Here is a 19,878-nt window from a genome sequence, read left to right on the forward strand (position 1 = left end):
TGTGTACCACTTTGTGAATAGCTCTCTGTGGAAGCTAAGGAACTGAACTGTGCTCTCAGGGTTGCAAGCAAATGTCTTTACCTGCTGAGCCATCTCCTTAGCCCTTCATATGTTTTTTATTTCAACTTCACAGTTATCTATGGGCCTCAGCTGCACTTCCTCCAAAAAAAATTGTCATTTTCTTCTCACAGGAAGCCAGAGAACAACAACAATCTGGACCCCTCTTGCCTTCTTGTAGGATCCAAGGTTTAATGTCAGAATCTTAGATGTAGTGTCTGCATCTTGTAGTGGGCCTAATCTTTTGATTACTGGGCTGGCATTACCATTTGCTCTTGGGACAATTCTGCCATTTTTGCTTGGTAATTATTCATTAGCTCTGTTTCACTTTTTAGGGAAAGGACTTGGGGTCAGGACTAGGTGGCACTGAGGTTTCCCCTTCCTTCTTACAAGTGCACAAATAAATCTGTGCTTTAGCCAGAATCTACTAAGACTCTCCTCAATCTTAATAATACTTCTAACAGACGCTCAGAATTTACTGTTTGAGTGACCTATGCTACCACCCTTCCTAACCTCTTCTTCTAAGGTTGTATAATTACGTTTTCCAGTTCTGTTTGCTAACACTAATAATGTGAAACAATATTACTATGCAATTCCCCAGTACCCACATAAAGTCAAATACACAAAGTGGTGCATGTGTCTGGAGTTTATTTGCAGTGGCAGGAGGCCTGGCACATTCATTCTCTCTCTTTCTCCCTCTCCTTCTCAAATAAACAAATAAAAATATTTTTTAAATCTAGATGTTTTAGGAGGCATCTGTAATCCCTGTGCACCTAAGTAATATAGGCTAAGACAGGAGACCCTCCTAGAAGCTTGCAGGCCAGCTAGCTTGGCAAATGCAGCAATAATGAAAAACACCACCTCAAAACAAGGTGAAGCATAAACATTACCTCTAAGGTTGTCCTCTGATCTCCACACATGCACCCTAGTACATGCATGCCATGGCATCAGTGCACACTCCCTTCCCCACACACATGAAAAAGAAAAAAGAAAGAGGAATAGAAATTCCTTCCCCCTGAAACAGAGCAATGTGACTTTATTCTAGCTGCTGCATTTTCCCCCTTTATGTTCTTTTTATGAGACTAGACACAGCCAAGTTCACACATTAACTTCAGAGGCACAGCAGAAAAACAGGCTGTGTGTATGTGTGTGGGTGCACACACGCATGCATACAAGCATGTGTGCGTGTTTTCCTTTTGGCCATGAGACATAGCTTCAAACAACCATCTTATTATTTTACCCCTTGAAAGTTAATTTATTGCCTGGAAAAGAGCTAAAGAGGTTCCTGAAGATGATCTCAGACTGCATTCCAATTGCCAAATGACTATCCTTAATTATAACATCACCCCCATTGGACATAGATGAAAAGAACAAGTGATGGCTCTGTGGTACAGCCGTTCACAATGACACAGCTGCCACATTTGTCCTCAGAGTGGCAACACTTCAATGTATGAGACTATTATTTCTACGTACTGAATTTAGTTTATGTACCAGAGACGCACCTAAAAGGTCTCTAAGACAAAACCCACATCAGTGCCAATAATCACTACAAGGAAACCACAAAATTAGACATTTTTCATACTGGACTCAATTGTGGAGATGGAACTATAGAGAGGACCTTAAAAACACACAGGAGAACTGTTCAAATACCATGGAATAAAAACAGAGTTTTCTTCCTGGCTCACTGTAATTCCTTGCAGGATAGTGGATGCTTGTTAGTTATTTGTTGTTGTTGCTTCTGATTCTTACAGATGTGGTAGCCTCTGCTGGGAGAAATTATATGGATGTAAAATTATTTTGTATTTGATAAAAAAATCCTTCAAAGAATAAAAAGGAGAAAAATCACACTCTTTGGGGGAAACGTCATAAGAGCAGTGCTGACAAGTGATGTCTTTCTGTTGGAAAACAGAATTACCAACTCCACCTACTGCACCCTCCCAGAATGGCTTTGCCGTTCTTCTCCAGAGCTCACAACACCTCATCATGTCTCTAACATCACTTTTTATTTCTGCTCCTTCATGATTACATGTGTCTCACTCATTTTTGCATTTTCAAGCAGTTAGAAATGTCTGAACCCAAAGATGTCCTTCAATATATACTGGATGGATATTCCTACAATTTCATCCTACGACCAGCGTGATAGACAGTACTCTGAAGTCATTGTTATTTTAGGATTCTTTGAATGGGCTGAAAAGATGGCTTAGTGATTAAGGAACTTGCCTGCAAAGCCTAATGACACAGGTTCGACACCCCAGTACCCATGTAAGCCAGATGCACAAGGTAGTAGATGTGTCTGGAGTTCGTTTGCAGTGGCTCAGGGCCCGAGTGCACCCATTCTCGCTCTGTCTTTCTCAAAATAAAAAAAATAGTCTTTGAAGATATACAAAACATGATCAGAATATTTTAGTAATCAAAAGGTTAAAAATCATAACATATAAACCAGCAAAGCATAGGCCTACACCAATCTCTGCAGAATAGTTACATTTTTTTTTACTGTGGTTCATTCCTTTAGTGATTAAGCATCAGGTCCTTCAACAGGTCCTCTAGATGCCAAGGAGAAAAGACATAGTTTTTCCTCTGGAAGATATCACATACAAATAACTACATTCCAGCCACCAGGTGTTTCTTCTATGCTTTTTGTCATTGTTAGATATTTTGTTGGAGCTCTGAGATGGGAAGGATTGCATGGTGACAATGGCATCCATCAAAGAACAAACCATCAAAAGCTACAGTAAACTGGTGGCTTCCTCAGGGTATAGCAGCTACTGGCTGCTTTCCCTATAATTGTTATATATATATATATATACATATTTGTTATATATATAATTGTTATATATATATATAATTGTTATGTATATATTTATTATATATATAATTGAAATTCAATTTGAAGAATGTGGAAAAATTATCCCCCAATTTGTCTTTTTTGATTACTTTTGGATTGAAGTTTATGTTATCCAATATTAGTATAGCTATGCCTGTTTGTTTCTTATTTCTGTTTGCTTGCAGTATCATTTTCCACCCTTTCACCCTGAGAAGGTGTCTATCTTTAGTGGTGAGGTAGGTTTCTTGAAGACAGCAGATTGAGGAGTCTAATTTTCTGATCCACCCTGTTAGCTTATGTCTCTTGATGGGTGCATTAAGGACACTAATATTTAGGGTAACTAGTATGAGGTTTAAATTAATCCCTGCCATATTGTGGTGGTTTATGTGGTTTGGTGTTTTCTTTAACGTTGTAGTTTTTTGTGTTTCTCTGAGTTTGGTTACTAAGATCTGCTTCTTGCAGACACTTGAGGTTGGTCATTTGACTCTTCTGTGTGGAGTATTCCCTGAGGTACTCTCTGCTGGTTTGGCTTTGTGTTCACATAGTTGTAAAGCTGAGTTTTATTGTGGAATGGTTTTCTTTCACCATCTATTATGAGGGATACTTTTGCTGGGTAGACTACTTTGGGTTAGAAGACATAAGTTCTTAGACTTTGCAGTATTATATGGTAAAGAAACCTTCTAAGCTAATGTAAGAATCATTTCTTATTTTTGAAAAACAGACTTTTAAATCCCTAATGTAAAACAGATGCACATTATCTTGAGATAATTTGTTAATGGGTTATTATTTATCCTGAATTGCAACTAGAACATTAGAAATAATCACTCTGGGCTAGAAAACTGAATGATTCAGTGGAGAAAGTGTGAGTACCTGACTCGGATCCCAGACAAATATACAGCTGGATGCTGCTAAGCCTGTAGGGGGATGGGAGGCCGAGACAGGAGAGCCCTAGGAGTTCACAGGCCAGACAGCCTGCTGAGCACAGTGTGAACAAAGGACCCTGCCTCAAATAAGGTGAGCCAGGACCAACGCCTGAGGCTGTTTTTTGACCTCCACACTGTGATGGCATGCGCTCACCCAACACATGCTCACATGCATGCAAACACATACACCAAAAAGCAAATAGTCATCACTTTTTACTTTGGAGTGAAGTTGAATGATGTGTATTCTATATTTCTTATTATCCTATTTAGTTACTTAACTATTTGGCTCAAGAAAATATTTAACATTCAATAACATATGTAGCAAAACAATGTTGAAACTGCTTTGACCAATGCCTTTTTCCAGACTAATAATTAGATAAAGAGAACCATTTAAATGCAAAGTTAGTGTTTAAATTTGCCATTTCCCCTTTAAAAATAGCTTGAGTGAATTGATTCTAGTTCATTACCCTGCAATACACTTGCAAGCATTAGTATTGCAAGAATCCGTAATAAAAGAAAGAAAACTCCTCAAATCCGTCTTGTCAAATTTTAAGAGATACCAATACCAATCAGGCAAACACCTCCTAGTAGTCATGGGATGCTGTTTTAATTAGCTGGTGATGCTTTTGACTAAGATTCTCAGATGATGAAACCGTTTTTCCTTGTATTGAACCAACTTGGCCCACACCAGCCTGTCCCGCAGTGACATGTACACTGAATGCAAATCAGACAGCACGGCTTTAAATCTGTGTTGCAGCTCTCATTTCCAATTCTAGAACTGTACTATAATCATAAGCTGCTGGCGGATGAAAGGAAATCGGCTCTCTGAATATTAGCTAATGCCACATTTGCAAGTCCTGAAGAGATCTGTGCTGTTAAAAAAATAGATCATTTCGCGTGAACCTATATATATGAATTGCTTTGTACTGCTCAGCTGATAGAAGCAACGCCTGGGCTGGGATTAAACTCTTTTCATCATCAAACCTCATCTGGTTCGGAGTCCAAGTCCATCAAACCTTTTTCCTTTAAAGTCCCGCCTTTGATTCTACATCAATTTATTCAAACCACAGCTGGGTGGCTGAAAACGAAAGGACAGCATCATTTAAACCAACCATGTTCCCAACTTGAAAGAAGGGCTATAATTAAAAAAATGGGCATAAAAGAATGGAAATGGGATAATATTTTTTAATGGTAGTTCAAAGGCCGACAGATGTCAGAGCCTTTGAAGATGTCAGGACACTGAGCAAGAAGTTGCCATAAAAGAGTTTGCCTGAGAGGTGAAGCAGCTTTTAATGGCTGAAAAAAAACCTTGCAGACACATCCTTGTGTTTTTAATTTGTCAGAGTTTCTGCAGTGTTTTCAGATTAATGACACATGATTATAACTGCATAGCAGACATAGTTTTATACTTGGTTAAATGAATAGTTTTATTTCACATTCTTTTAGAACTAGATAAGAATAAGGACACTTTCCTAGGAAGCCCAAAACTATTCTGATTGCTTCACATATTTATGCTAATTCTGTGGGACTGGCCCAATCCCGAGTTACTGAAGTTGCCAACTTTTGTTCTTTGATAGCGTGATTGCTGGTACATTACAGTTCACGTGTGAATAGTCTGATTGCTGGTGCATTACAGCTCACGTGTGGTCGCTAGAAGGCGCTCACTACAGTTCCATTCTTTTCATGTACACAGAACAATCTGAATAATTAATTTGTGCACCAAGTCATGTCAAACCAAATTAATGTTTAAAAACATTCCTCAGCTCAATCTAAACAACTGCGGGCTGCCATGGGGGTCAGAACAGAAAAGGTTGCACAGGGAGAAAAACAGCAGCAGCTACATTATGACATTAAAGTCTATTCAAAAAGAAAAGCTGGGACACTTCACGAAGTCAGCTAGGTGGGGAGGGTCATAGAGCATTTGCCCATCTAAATGGTTCTGACATGTCAATTTGATTTGTTCTGTAAAATTACCCTCACAATATTCATGAAGGTTAACCATATGTCTCTAGTGAGTAGTAGCAAACACCAATGGGTATGCCTAAAATTTATATCCATGATGAGATTTTAAGCAAGAGAGTTCAAGGGCATTGAAATCAGACAGATTTGTTTCAAATTCTAGCTTTTGACTTATGAGCCTCACAGCATGGGTCTGCCTTTTCATCTTCAGAAACAGATAATATCCCTCTCTTGGAAAGTGTATGAAAGTATCTAGCATGCTTGAGTCCCTTTATGAATCTAAATAATGTACAGAAAAATTAAAATTAGGTAATTTCTAATAAAATATGATTATTTTTCAATATGCAAAAAAATCCCATTTTAATGCAAATAGCTACCACATTAAAATATTTTTATTAATTTGCAAGCAGAGAGACAGAGAGACTGGGCATGCCAGACCCTATAGCCACTGCAAATGAACTCCAGATACATGTTCCACTTTGTGCATCTGTCTTTACATGGGTATTGGGGAATTGAACCCAGTTGTTAGGCTTTGTAGACAAACGCCTTAACCACTAAGCAACCTATTCAGCCCAGCTTCCATCTTTATAAATTTAAATTTAAATTTTTAATTTTTTAAATCTTCTGCTATCAACCACTTGCAGCTGCTCCTCCTTTCTTATGCTAGAATTTTACATGGTCATGGTTAGTCAAACCCTAAACTTATACTTGCTTGGTTTTGACTGCTAACCTTTAGCCTGGTACTGCATGGACACCCATGGAGACTGCTCAGAAGGAGGGGTGTGAGAGCAGGGATGGGGCCTAGGAAATGGGACAGCAGTTTCTGTCAGTACCCGAAGTACTGAGCAGCAGCACGCAGTGCACCAGCCTGGCAAAGTGGACCATGAAGCAGCTAATGGGCAGTCTCTCTCCCCTGCCATATTTTGTAGGAGAATAGGAGAGTTTAGGGGATTATCTTCTTAAGGAAGTACATGTTTCCTCTTTCAGATCCGTAGATGACCAGTTTGCTGATGACTGACCCTCGTGGCCACTTCAAGGAAGGTGAAATTTACTCTAGCATGTCTCTTTGCCTGCTCTGTCCTATTTGCCTTCCTGCTGCTCTCATCCACATGTCAAAGTCACTTTGGTAAAACTCCCCCTGGAGGTTATCTTTTTGTAAATCTTTCTTCTATGTTTTCACATATGAGAATTTCCATTTTCTAATATAATGTGATCCAGCTTGATGAGAGCAATTTAATTTGGTAAAATTAAAATATGGCCAATGTGTCACACACAATGCTATTTTCAATTGAGCAGTGTTCTGGTTTTCACTTTCATGATGATGTCTCTCATCTGTTCATTCCTTTCCTTTGCTTTCCGTGTGTGTGTGTGTGTGTGTGTGTGTGTGTGTGTGCACGCACGTGTGCGCAATGCCATACATCTGGAAGTCAAAGTGAAACTTCAAGGTATCTATCTGTACTCCACTGTTTTTGAGATCAGGCACTCAGAGTTTCACTGCAAATAAACTACTGGAATGAAGACATCAGAATAGCTGGCCCACAAGCTTTGAATGTTCTGGCTTTGCCAGATGTGCATCCAGTTTTACATGGGTACTGGGGAACTGAACTCGGATTGACAGGCTTTGCTGAACCATCTCACCAGCCCTACCCTAGCTTCTGAAGGCCCCTTCTCTAGCTTCTGAAGGCAATCTCAGTCTTCTGACAGAGGATACAGGCAGAGAACTAGATAACAGCAATGGTCTCATGCCCAGTGCGTCATTCCTTCACCCTTGCTGAACTGCTTGGCCAAAGCACAGAAGGGCTTGCTCCCAGCTCACGTCCTCATCCCCGCCTGCTGGTGCTGGCTGTCCTCTCAGCCCCTCAAACTCTTGCTCAGAAAGAAGCCCAGGAAAATACTACTTTGTTTTCCTACCAGAATTGAATTTGTACTTTGTTGGGTGATCCTGACAGTTAATCTTGTCCATCTAAGTGGGATATAAAACCTTTCTTGGCATAGAATTCTGGCAAAGGTCCCCTGAGACCTGAAACTGTACTGCTTTCAGGGCCAAAGTGAAGCTGGTCATGCTGGGTGCCGTGTATTTGGCCTGCCCCAAACCACTAACATGACAATATGAAAACCACTCTTGAATGACCCACTAATGACCTAGGTTGCTTCAATTATCTGAGCCTTGTTTCCAGTCTTTTTACTGGACTTCTTTATATCAAAGTCCAGGTCCAGCTACATAATTTTGAGAAGCAGTGTTAGTCTTCATAGATTGTTGTTCATATGGAACTGCAGTTTGTTCCTGTTGTGTGATCATAGTTCATAAATTGGAAAAAATAATCTAACATGGAAAGAGTTGAATACTTCCCCACTTCAGAGTTTTATAGCCATCTAGCTGTTAGGTACTTTTGTTATTGTTTCCTGTTCCATTACTCTCTTCATTTCTTTCTGGACTTGCTATCTCCATGTTTTCGTCCAGCTCTACTTTCCTACCTTCCCTTTAAGCACTGAGCATCCTCTATTCTCATTCTCTTTATCCATTACAATTCATGCCTGTGATACCCAAAATCTTTATTTCCAATGGTGATGGTGAACCTTCTTTGGATGCTAGTCATATTTTCATTTATGTAACTGGCATCAATACCTAAATGTCCTATGGCACATTAGACCATAGCTCTGGGTCTCTTCCCTCTCCTTCACTGCCTTATGAACTCTCTTCATTGAGATTGCCTTGCTAATCTCCTCATAATCTCTCACTAGCATGACTTCAATTAGCCACTCAGCCTACAGTCTTGCTGCCACAGTGAACCCAGAGCCTAGTAGAGCAGGTACTCAAAATACCTTAATGGAATAGTTAAGTTGAAATTTCACGTTATAGGAGAATTCCAGAGACACAATATTGTTTCTTGTTTAGATAGGAAAACTTAAATAGTAATAAATTACACACACACACACACACACACACACGCACACATAGCATCTGAAGAGTCATAATTTCCTTTCTGTATATTTGGGTGGAGGATGCGTATGTGTAAGGGTGCACACATGCACATACATGTAGAGGCCACAGGTTGATATTGGATGTCGTCTTCAATTTCTCTCACCTTATTTTTTGAGAAAGGCTCTTTCCATGATCCTGGAGATCACTGATTCTGTTAGCAGATACACAATAAACCCCAGGAATTCTCCTGTCGCCATCTCCTCAGTGCTAGGATTAACATACACACCCTGTTTTTTACATGGGTGCTAGGGATCCAAACCCAGGTTCCCATGCTTGTGCAGCCCTCATAATTGTAACAATTGTAAGTCATAGAGTTACATTTTGTCAATATCAATCAGCAACAATATTATTTCAAAAAACAATTAGACTAGTTCACAGTACACAATTTTCATGAGATTTACTATTCTTATTTTCAATTGAATGACTTTTTTAAAGTATCTATCTTGTGGCATTTTATGTCATGCCAATAAAAATGGTTATACAAGCACCATTTTCACAATTGTACTAACATGAAAGCTTAGAACACTGTATGCCTTTTAAACATAGGGATTATGTTTAGTGACAGATTCAGTAGTAATATTTTAATGTTTTATTTATTTGCAAGAAGAGAGAAATGAGAGAGAGAGAGAAAGAGAGAGAGAGAGAATGGGCATGCCAAGTCCTCTTGCCACTGCAAACAAACTCCAGATGTATGTGCCACTTTATGCATCTGGCTTTATGGAATTACCAGGATATCAAACCCGTGTTGTTAGGCTTTGTAGGCAAGTGCTTTAACCACTGAGTCACCTCTTCAGCCCCAGATTCAGGAGTAATTTTTGAATAAATACCAAAGCATTTTCAATGTTCACACTCCATTTCTCTTACTGCCCATACCAACATCACCTGTATCTGCCAAGAACTAGCAGGTTAGTACATCTTCATTCTAAACAATTAGTTTTTAAGGACACATTGTATGAATTTCGCATAGTAATATGCTTTTGACATATTAAATGGCATCTTTGAAAATAGCAAAAATAAGATCACTGACAAATGTTAATGTAAGGAGTTAAGATAAACAAACCACAAGTCTCATTTTAACCTTTTTAAAGACTTTCAACTGTCTCATTTTGGAACACTGAGCCTGTCCGCAGTGCTGACCCCCTGTTCACTGACAGCTCCTCTGCAGTAGGACACTTAGGAGTGTCTAGAACCTGATGCCACACTATATCTATCCCTAAGGACAAGAACAGAGGCTGAGACCTAGGCCACAAAAGGCAGCAAACCTCACTCTCTGAGACATCACTAATTTACATATAAGGAGTAGGAACACTTTCAGGCCTTGACTTCATACCAAAACAAAACAAATCTACCACATGAACTAGAAAAATAAACATATTTTCTAATCCTAGAATTCTAATGGTCATTTGTTTGATTGTTTACTTATTTCTTGTTGCATTTTCCAACCTTTTAGTACAAAGATATCTAAAAATATTAGAGATCAGATAATAAGTAATTATTAAGGTAAGTACAATTTTTTTACTTAGCTTTATTATTTGCTTCAAATGAACATTAAAATTCTGATGTCATACTTTAGGGTTCAAGTAGGCCAATTTTTATCTAAAAGTTTCCACTTGACTATATTTTTCAAATATTTCTGCACACAAATATTAAAGTAGTTTGAAAATACTATAATTTTCCTTGCTTGCCTCTTCAAATAGGCATTTAAGTATTCCCTTACATCAATTTCTGCCACTTTTGTCACGAAAACTGCTCGGGTGTTAAATATCATTCATATCATGCAACCAGGCATGATTCCAATTAGTCCTGAATAGAACATAAATGACAGCTTAATAAGCTTCAATTTGCCAGCTCTTTGAACATTGGATGATATCATCATTTTTCCTATCATTTCTTGCACTCTAGCTTCAACCTCTCTGTCACGAAAAATTACCTCAACTATACAAATGAAGACCTCAAGGATGTCCTTTACAGAACTGACTGGGTCAGAAATCCAAACAGAGCTTTTCTAAGACATCAAGGAAAAGAAGTAGCCATCCAACATCTCCTCAAAGATCATTTCTGCCAACATTCTGGCAACTTAACGAAGGAAGAGGTGAAGAGAAGAAGGAAAGGCAATGGGCTAGAAATAGCAGCAGCTCAAAGCTTTTTTTCCCTGTCAACGGACTTGACATTCAGTGTACAATGATGATTTATTCTGGAGTATTTGTTTTAAAAGGTCGTCTATTTGAATTTAATTTGAACAAAATGGCTCTCGAAATAAGTTAAAACTGTATCCAGAGCAGAAGAGATGGCTCAGCAGTTAAAGATGCTTGCTTGTGATGCCTGCCTGGTTGGGTTCAAATCCTCAGTACCTACATGAAGCCACATGCACAAAGTGGCACATGCCTCTGGAGTTAATTCATTTGCAGGGACAAGAGGCCCAAGCATGCCCATACTAAGTGTCTCTTTCTCCCTCTCTCTCTTTCCCTCCTTTCCTCTCTGTTTGTAAATAAATAAATAAAATATTTAAAAAAACTGTATCAAAATAAATTGTTTTAGAGGATTCTAAAAGAAACATATTTGCTAACTATTCTTTGTATTTCTGTGGTAAAAGTATACAGGTTTGAACTTACTAAACCATTTTTTACTTTATGTCCAAAAAATACTTTGACTAGCTTTTATCATGTAACGCAACCCTTTTAAAGTTTTTAGGAAGAAAGTATTAACATTGAATTCTTTGAAACTTAAAACTTTATTCCAAGCCGGGCGTGGTGGCACACGCCTTTAATCCCAGCACTCAGGAGGCAGAGGTAGGAGGATTGCCATGAGTTCAAGGCCACCCTGAGATGACAGAGTTAATTCCAGGTCAGCCTGGACCAGAGTGAGACCCTACCTCGAAAAAACAACAACAACAAAAAACAAAACAAAAAAAAAACTTTATTCCATATGAGGAATGGGTCACGTGTAGTATTTCATGTTAGAATGTTGCTATAGCAAAGATATGCTTATAGTAAACCACTCACCACAAGCCATACTTCAACAGTACTGAAGGCACATTTCTGTGTAGTTCTAGAGATTGTTAGGACTCATTTATCTGAAAGTTTGGTGGGCTCTTATTATGGATATAACCTTTTATTTCAGTAATATAATAAAAAAACAGAAATGAAACCATTTCAAAAACTCACTTTCCATTTTGTAAAATTTGAAAGTCATGTAAAGATATATGCAAAAGAAAATATTAACAAGTGCATATCTCCTCAGAGTTTATTTCATATTAGAGAGATTGTTATGAATCATAGCTTTGGGAAATATTAACTGGCTAGAATTTATTTGGATTTATTTAGCCTGAATTATGAACTTTAAATCTAATAGTCTGTTGACAATCCGAGATGGGAAATATAATTATCTATGAGAAATAAATGAAATTCAGAAACAATAATCTCATACCAAACCAGGCATGTGAGGTAGGAATCTTTACCATGAGTCCCAGTTACATTAACTAGTAATAATAATGATAACTTTTGATTTTTTTTCCATCCATACAATGAGTCATCTTCTGAGCCAGGGAAGAAGCCAAAACTGAGCTTCCAAGTAGAAACTCCCTCCCATAGGCCCTGCAGGGTGGTGTGAGGTAGCACAATGTGAGGACAAGCAGAGAGCTAAGTCCCCAGGAGGCATTCAGCAAAACCAGCTGCTGCAGCCGCTTGCCAGCACAAAGCACTGTAACCTTGCTGCTGTTGTAGCAGGTGTTACACACCAAGTGGAGATCACGTGACTTTAGTCCACTGGACTTTACAGCAATATGCAGTCTGGCAATCAGTAGAAGAAATGTCAGCTGCAACTGCCCTCAGAATCTCAGGATGGCAAACAAAGGATACCAGAGTCTTCCTCCCATGCTGTTTTCCACAAAACCTAAACCTTCCTTGGAGAAGATTCAGATACATATATTAAAAAAAAAAAAAAAAAAAACACTGAAGATTAAAAAGCCCTGGTTTGCTAGTTCTGTGACCTTGGGCAAGATAATGTCCCTGAATTCCAAGTTCCTTATTCATAAACTGAAAATGATTGGATGTCGTTATCTCTTTAGATTACTTAATCTGACTGTATTATTACTGGGTACTTTTGACACTTGATATGACTAAAATCTTCATATCTGGGGGGAACAGCCGATACACGATCATTCTCTTTCCTTACAAGACTGTGCCATTGCAGAATGATCACATTATACTCTGTACTGAAAAAAAAATTTCCAGCATTTCATTATCTCATTTTTAAGAGCAATTTGAATATTTCTCAAGAAATCCATTAAATATATATTTTAAAGTAGTCATAATTAGTTGATACAAGGTTGCTAACTCAAAGGGAATACTTTATATGCTATTATTTAGGCTTCCCTTCAAAGCAATATCCTTTATCTAAAAGTGGACCACATACCACAAGATGTGGTTTCCATGGTAACTGCCACATGCTACGAATATACACAGAACTACAGATACATGATATAATATTCTAGAAATGGATGATTTTTAGATAAATAAATTACCTTGTTTTTTTTTACCTATATTTTTAGTTTTTAAAAACTTAATTTTCTCCATGATGAAGACCAAGTTCAATTATTTTTAATAGTTTCATTAATAGGTATATTTTCTACTTTTGTGTTTTCAAGATAAAAATAACTATATAGTTTTACAGTTACAATGGAAAAAAGACAGCTGGTAGTCAAATAAAACTGTAAGCTTTACATTTTTGCAATCTTATAGCTTCTTCTAAATAATCACAAAATAACTTACAGTTTTACACATTTATATAGCAAACTATAAACAATGTTAGCATATTATTAATAATACTACAAGGCATACCATTGTTGAAAACAAATAAGATTATTTCATAAACCTATTTGTTTTAAAATATAAGGAGGATTTTTGCCCTCTCTATTTGGAAAAATCTATATGATCTAGGATTTGATGTTAGAAAACACAGAACTTCCCCTACAGGCTTTTAAAAATGGTCTGATGAGGAAAAAACTCTTTTTATATTTTAATGTATAGAGATAGTACTACAAAACTTCGTTTAAAGAAAATATAAAATTACAATGTTTGGTTTTATCAGAAGTCTTCTCTAAAAGTCTTATTTTCTTTTTATAAAATAAAAGTGAAATGTTAAAGGTTTTTCCCACCAACTTTCTAATACCTGAAATTAAACTTTCACACTACAGCAAACTCTCTTAATACTTAAAACACACTTAATTTCACTCCATTCTTGCTCTGACACAATAGATGGTTATATCAGGGGATCAGTATCAAAGTGTGGTGTGTACACAGCTGGAGGACCAGGCCACCACTCTGATGTGACTGTGGTGTCATTAGGAGAAGAGGTACAGAAAAGGCAGGGTGACATTAACAGCAACAGCCTCATTTGGTTGGGAAAATAAATAGTCCTCATAGTCTGGGGTTTCCATGCAGTTGGTTTAGTTTGACACAAAGAGTAAAAATCTTTACCACTTCAGAACAAAGTAAATGAGGTCAAAGAATAAATATTGACAAAATTCTACTTTGGTTACTTTAGTATAGGTATAAAAATCTTTGACTTATGGAATGAAGTATCCTTTGATTTAATCACTTCTTATGAAGGCTTTTCATCACTCAGAGAACAGAAAAATGTGATGTAAATTAATGTTGGGCACTGACTTTTAATCTATTTCTAATCTCAGCCATGTTTTACATTTTTACCTCCTAAAGATATTCTGTAAGGATTCAGGCTCAGTATAAAATGACAGTACTAGAACCTGGCAGGCCTATGGTTCAAATAATACTTTGTATGATTTATAATATCTAAGAAAGAAGACTTATCATAGCTTTTAAAATTTGAGACAAATGACATTCTTAATATATTAAAATAAAAATTTGGCACATTAATATAATATCTGTGAATTACATTTTGGAAAATTACTCAAAGGATCTATGGTTTTCCCATGAGATAGTCTCAAATGTTTAACATAAAGAGAATATCATCAGTTATATGTCAAAATAATTTATGTTAAGTCCTGTATAATAAATTTCTCTCAGAAATGAGTAGAAAAAAAGTTATGATTTCTTGTCTTTTCCTAAAAAGAATCACATAACTCATCATATTTCCCTTTTTGCTGTGGCTTCTAGCAAACTCTGAGACAAACACTGTACCTCATTGTAGACTATTTTTTAAACTGTAGATTTTCTAATGTGACTAATATTGTCTAGGGCATAATGATTTTTGTTTATATTTAAGCATGTTTATTACACAATGGACATTAAATCATCATTTAAAGAAAAACTCTGAAGGCCAAAAACTATGTCCATAGATAGATATATGAGCAATGCTCTAAATACACACATTAATATGTTAGGTCTTTGAAAAATTATTTCAAGACTTACAGTAGTACTTAATCCACTGCAGGCACACACACCCCGACTTTATAAATAAAGATTTGTAACTTGTACTCGTACATAGAAAATAATGTAATGTTAAAATATTATTTATAAAACCATAAAAATGTTTACTTAAGTGTATAAATTCTGCATTTTAGAACCAGCAATATGTACAGCTTCTTAATGTGAGTCAATAAAGTGAAATCAAGATGATTTATCCACTTACTGTACAATAGTTGTTCAACAATCATTAGAATAATGATTCTCAGTTTAAGTAATAAAAGAAGTTTATTTAGATGCCCATGTTATGCAAGATCCATAGTACATATACAAATGATAGGTTCAATACTTTTTTTGATATTGCAAATAATTTTCACTAAGGATGCTGTATTTAGTTTGCATGATCCTGAGGGTAGCTCACAGTGGCTGCTGGCTACTGACCCCTTAATTTATTTGTAACTGCAACAGGTCACATGGATGTTCTAACATGGTGACACCAGTTCTGGAGTGGGTAACAAAGGTTCTATTTAACTATCTTATGCATTCTTCTTCTTCTCTCACTGAGGCAACCAACAGACAAGATCGAGCACTCTCTGAAAGGCTCAGGTCCTAAGTGGATACCTGGCACCCATAAGTCAAGGAACCTATATTTCAGATTTCTGCTAATTCAACAGGATAAGGTACAGACATACTTTCATTATTTCTCAGTCAAAGTAAAACCAGAATGACATATACAACTGCCATATAAGAATCTTTATAGGATGATATTTAGAAATTTTCTATATAATAAAAATGGTATTAAATAAATTAAATCATTCTGCTAGATAATTTCAATAAGAGAGAACTGTAAATAAAAAAATAATTGACAACGTAATCATGAATTCTACATATGTTACTATCTATTAATCTGGATGCACTTCTGCAACATTATGACCTTAGGTAGATATGAGGCTGAATAACCTTCAATGAAGGCAACAAAATTTAATGTGCATTGTAGAAAATGTATGAAAAATATAAACATAGACTAGTAAGCTAACTCTGTCTAATAAAATGAAGGATATGACCAACTCTCCCTAGATGCATTAGAAAATCTTATCTTTGGAAAGGGGAAGGGAAAGTACTACAATAAAAACTCGTCTGTAAAAATTATAAACCATACTTACCAAAAGGGAGTTCCTAGTTGGTAAGGCTCACCTTAAGGTAGATAAGGATATATTAACTATGTTCTTATCAGCATATACTACATACTTAGATGAAGCCAGATACAAAAGTGATTAGGATAGTAAGCTCCTTTGAGGGTCTGAAGTAAGACAAGCAGCACACAAAGCCAGTGTCCAAGGCAGATACTATCCTGGTCCTCGCTTGGGTACAGATTCCAAACAGTCCTTTTTACAAAATGGCCTCCATTGCTAAACTGGAATAGCCAAGCATCAACTGGAAATCAAGTCTCTCTGGAACTAAACAATTGTACATTCTAACATTTAAGATATATTTGTTTTTAACCATTAAATAGCACAGTGATGTTTTTTAAAAAAATCTATTTTGAAAAACACATGTCCACTTTTTATTATATTTGTGAATAGAATTCACTACTTAAGAGGTATTACACATTAAATTATTTAGGCCACAATAATGAAAAGATATAGTGTGAAAATTTAGGACTCGCCCGAAGGAAAGTAAGTTACTATCCTCAGTGAATAACCAATGAATATGTATATATATACATATATATAATATGCAACATATTTTAAATATATGCATGAATTATTAGTATTCATGATACATTCAAAAATATAAGTTATTGATAAAATCTCTTTAAAACTGTATTTTCTAAGCCCAACTAGGTACACCATACACGAGATTATTTTTGTTTTTCCCAAGAGTAAATTTAGTCTGTTTTCTTAGCTTACTGGCATTCCCATGGCAGCAATTCTAATTAGTAAAACGCTCCAAGAAAGACTTAAAATACATGAAACACACTCAACTAAAGCACCTCACGGGGTCACGTAGTCCTCACACCGAGTACTTCCGTGAGAACCAGTCAGGTAGTGGCTACATCACACCATTCCTGCGGCATGAGTGCACATAGTGATTCTCGATTTCCCTTTTGTTATGTTAGATGAACCGCACCCTATATGGCAGATGCGACAAATGCACAATCACAAGGATTCTCTCTAAATTTGGCCTCCACTTGGGTCACCTATCTACCACAGCACCAAAATAGTGGGAAGTTAAGCAAACTAATGAACTTTATTGTACCTACTAATTGATTTTATTATGCAAACACAGCTTAGACTGACGCAGACCTTTATTATGGGAAGACAATGGTCTGATTTAGCATGTTTGAAGGTGAGTAGAAGTTCAAAAATACTTTTAAGAAATCATATAACTGAAAAACCAGAAGACCAGCAAATATTGTTTAAAAGTCTCAAACGAGGTTGATGGCAAGAACACAATGAATGTGAGTGGGAACCACCTGACTATTCGGGAGCCATGACGACTACAATGACCACCTTTTAGCTAGCAGATCACCACAAAAACCAGAAATTACTTTTCTTATAAATCCATAGTACTGCTAGAAAAAATCTGCACCAAGCACACTCATATTGTACCAGTTATGCTCCAAAAATAAAAGACTCAAGGTCAAATGAAAAATAACCAATAACCTTTATTCTTTGACTTAACCGCCACCCGCTCTCCACACCAAAAAAAATCTTTAGTTAGCAATATTTTTATTTTTTTTTATGTTGAGGTAATTATAAATTTGTTTAAACAACCCATAACAGATTTACTTTGCTGTGTAGGATTATATTATTTGGGAGGGAAGGACAACTAAGGGAAGCTGATCTATGGTGTGGTTAGGATACTTAGATTTCAATGGGAAAAAGAGTCTTTAGACCTAGTAAATGATATGGTTTTATTAGGAAAGAAAATTATCTTTTTATTGTTGTCAATTGCTCTTAAATTTTCTTTTAATAAAATTTCACAGCAATCTCCTCAAGAAGATACACTGAAGGCCCTTGATTATGTACACCCTAAAGAATGTATTGTACCACAAAGATACATACCCAATAAGACTTTTTTCATCTGAAATTTATAAAGATAATTTTCCATGCTGACAGTGCACATTTCATCCACAAGTTTGAAGAGTCAAATGCTACCACAGCTGGAGGTTATTCTGCCAAATGGCTTCCAACAGGGACTAGAGAGATGGAGGCTAGGAGGCATGTGTGTGTGCATGCGGGAAAAAGCAACAGACCTGATGGGAAATAGCCCTTTTCTGGAGTTATTTTTATCAATTACCATCCAAGTAATCTAATCAAATATTGAGTCTCATGAAAAAAGGCAACAATAAGAAGGAAAAGCAAATATTAAAACAGCTGCTTGATTGCCTACAGAGATTAAAACAAAAAGCAAGGAGTGAGGCTAATATATTTCTTAGGGATTTTCTAAGGCTGAGGGGAGGGGTAAGGGGCAGATACCTTAAAAAAAACCATCATGAAAGGAACTGAGACAAGATTATAAAAAAGGGGCCAAGTTATAGCGCGCCATGGGATTTTTAATCTGGCTACCTGTGGTTTCTGTAGTTAAAGCCTTATTCATCCCTCAAACGGGAGGTGGGGTGGGGGAGCAAACAAAAAAATAAATCACATTTTTATGTCAGTTTTGCAAATGATCCAACAGCGTGCACCAACAAGAATAATAAGAAAACATTAAACGCTGATGACTTTCAAAAGATACCCGTTTTATCAAATATTATTGGTAATTACCTGTGCATCTCGCTTCTTGAACTCTTGGATTTGATTTTCGTGCTCCATATTGGCAGAGCGAAGCTGTTTCTCCAGGTTTTCAATTTCCCGTTCATGGTCTCGGACTAGGCTATCCTTCTCTGCGTTATGCTGCTGTAATAGGTGCGTCCTCTCCTGTTCATGCTCCAGCTTCAGCTCTACTATCTGATTGGACAATGAGAGGACAGTTCATCAACAGAACATCCTTGTCGTCATGACAACTCATGTACAGCTTAATTTTTCTCTAATTTTTCCAAGTTGAAATTTTTATTTTTGCGTCATTATTACCTCACCCTTAAAATACCTTCATTTGGTTGGGGGCATTTTACCCAAAACTCTTAATATTCAACATAGGTAGACATATTCAGGAAATCCTCTTGCAATCTGTTGACACAAATGTCTGAACATTGAAAAAAAACATGTATTGAATGCTAGGTATTTCCTTCCCAAGAATTCGGGTATTACTGACCAGCATTGCTTGTAAATGGTTAATAGACAGTACGCTTTGCTTTTTGCGTAAATATATACATGTAAAAAGCAGCAATTAAATCGGCCAGTTTCCTTTTGATTTCCAAATAAAAGATCTGAGCTAAATACGCATCTGGATTATTGTATATACAGTTGTCTTTTTAAAAATAAAATGATAAATTCCAAAGCTCTATTATCTCGTTGTCAGCTACGGTATACCAACATACACAGATGTTATGTCTTCCAGAAGGGCACCTGCTGTGCCGCGAGCCTGCGCCATGATTTCATAGAAAGCATTCTATTCTCAGGATCCTTTCCCAGTCCACTCCACACTGGAGACTGTGACCTTGGCCAGTCTTAGCCTCTCCCTGTTAGACTGAATGGCAGCCCGAGACCAAGGGCCTGGTTGCCGCAGCTTTGATACTAATCCTCCCAGACTGTGCACAATGGCACCCTACCTGGCCTGCAAACTATAGCCAGCCAGGCTGTCTTT

General features: G+C 36.9%; 1 protein-coding gene across 8 annotated transcripts in view; it reads right to left on the reverse strand.

Moving 5' to 3' along the window:
* Cep112 (centrosomal protein 112) overlaps window positions 1-19,878 on the reverse strand; it is a 471,814-nt gene that overhangs the window by 222,217 nt on the left and 229,719 nt on the right. For all 8 annotated transcript variants that reach the window (XM_045157990.1, XM_045157993.1, XM_045157994.1 and 5 more), the window contains one exon: window positions 18,900-19,082. In XM_045157990.1, coding sequence (XP_045013925.1) covers window positions 18,900-19,082 — 183 coding nt within the window. The remainder of the gene's footprint in view (window positions 1-18,899; window positions 19,083-19,878) is intronic.

The sequence above is a fragment of the Jaculus jaculus genome, chromosome 9 (assembly GCF_020740685.1).
Source record: "Jaculus jaculus isolate mJacJac1 chromosome 9, mJacJac1.mat.Y.cur, whole genome shotgun sequence".
Taxonomy (NCBI): Eukaryota; Metazoa; Chordata; class Mammalia; order Rodentia; family Dipodidae; genus Jaculus; species Jaculus jaculus.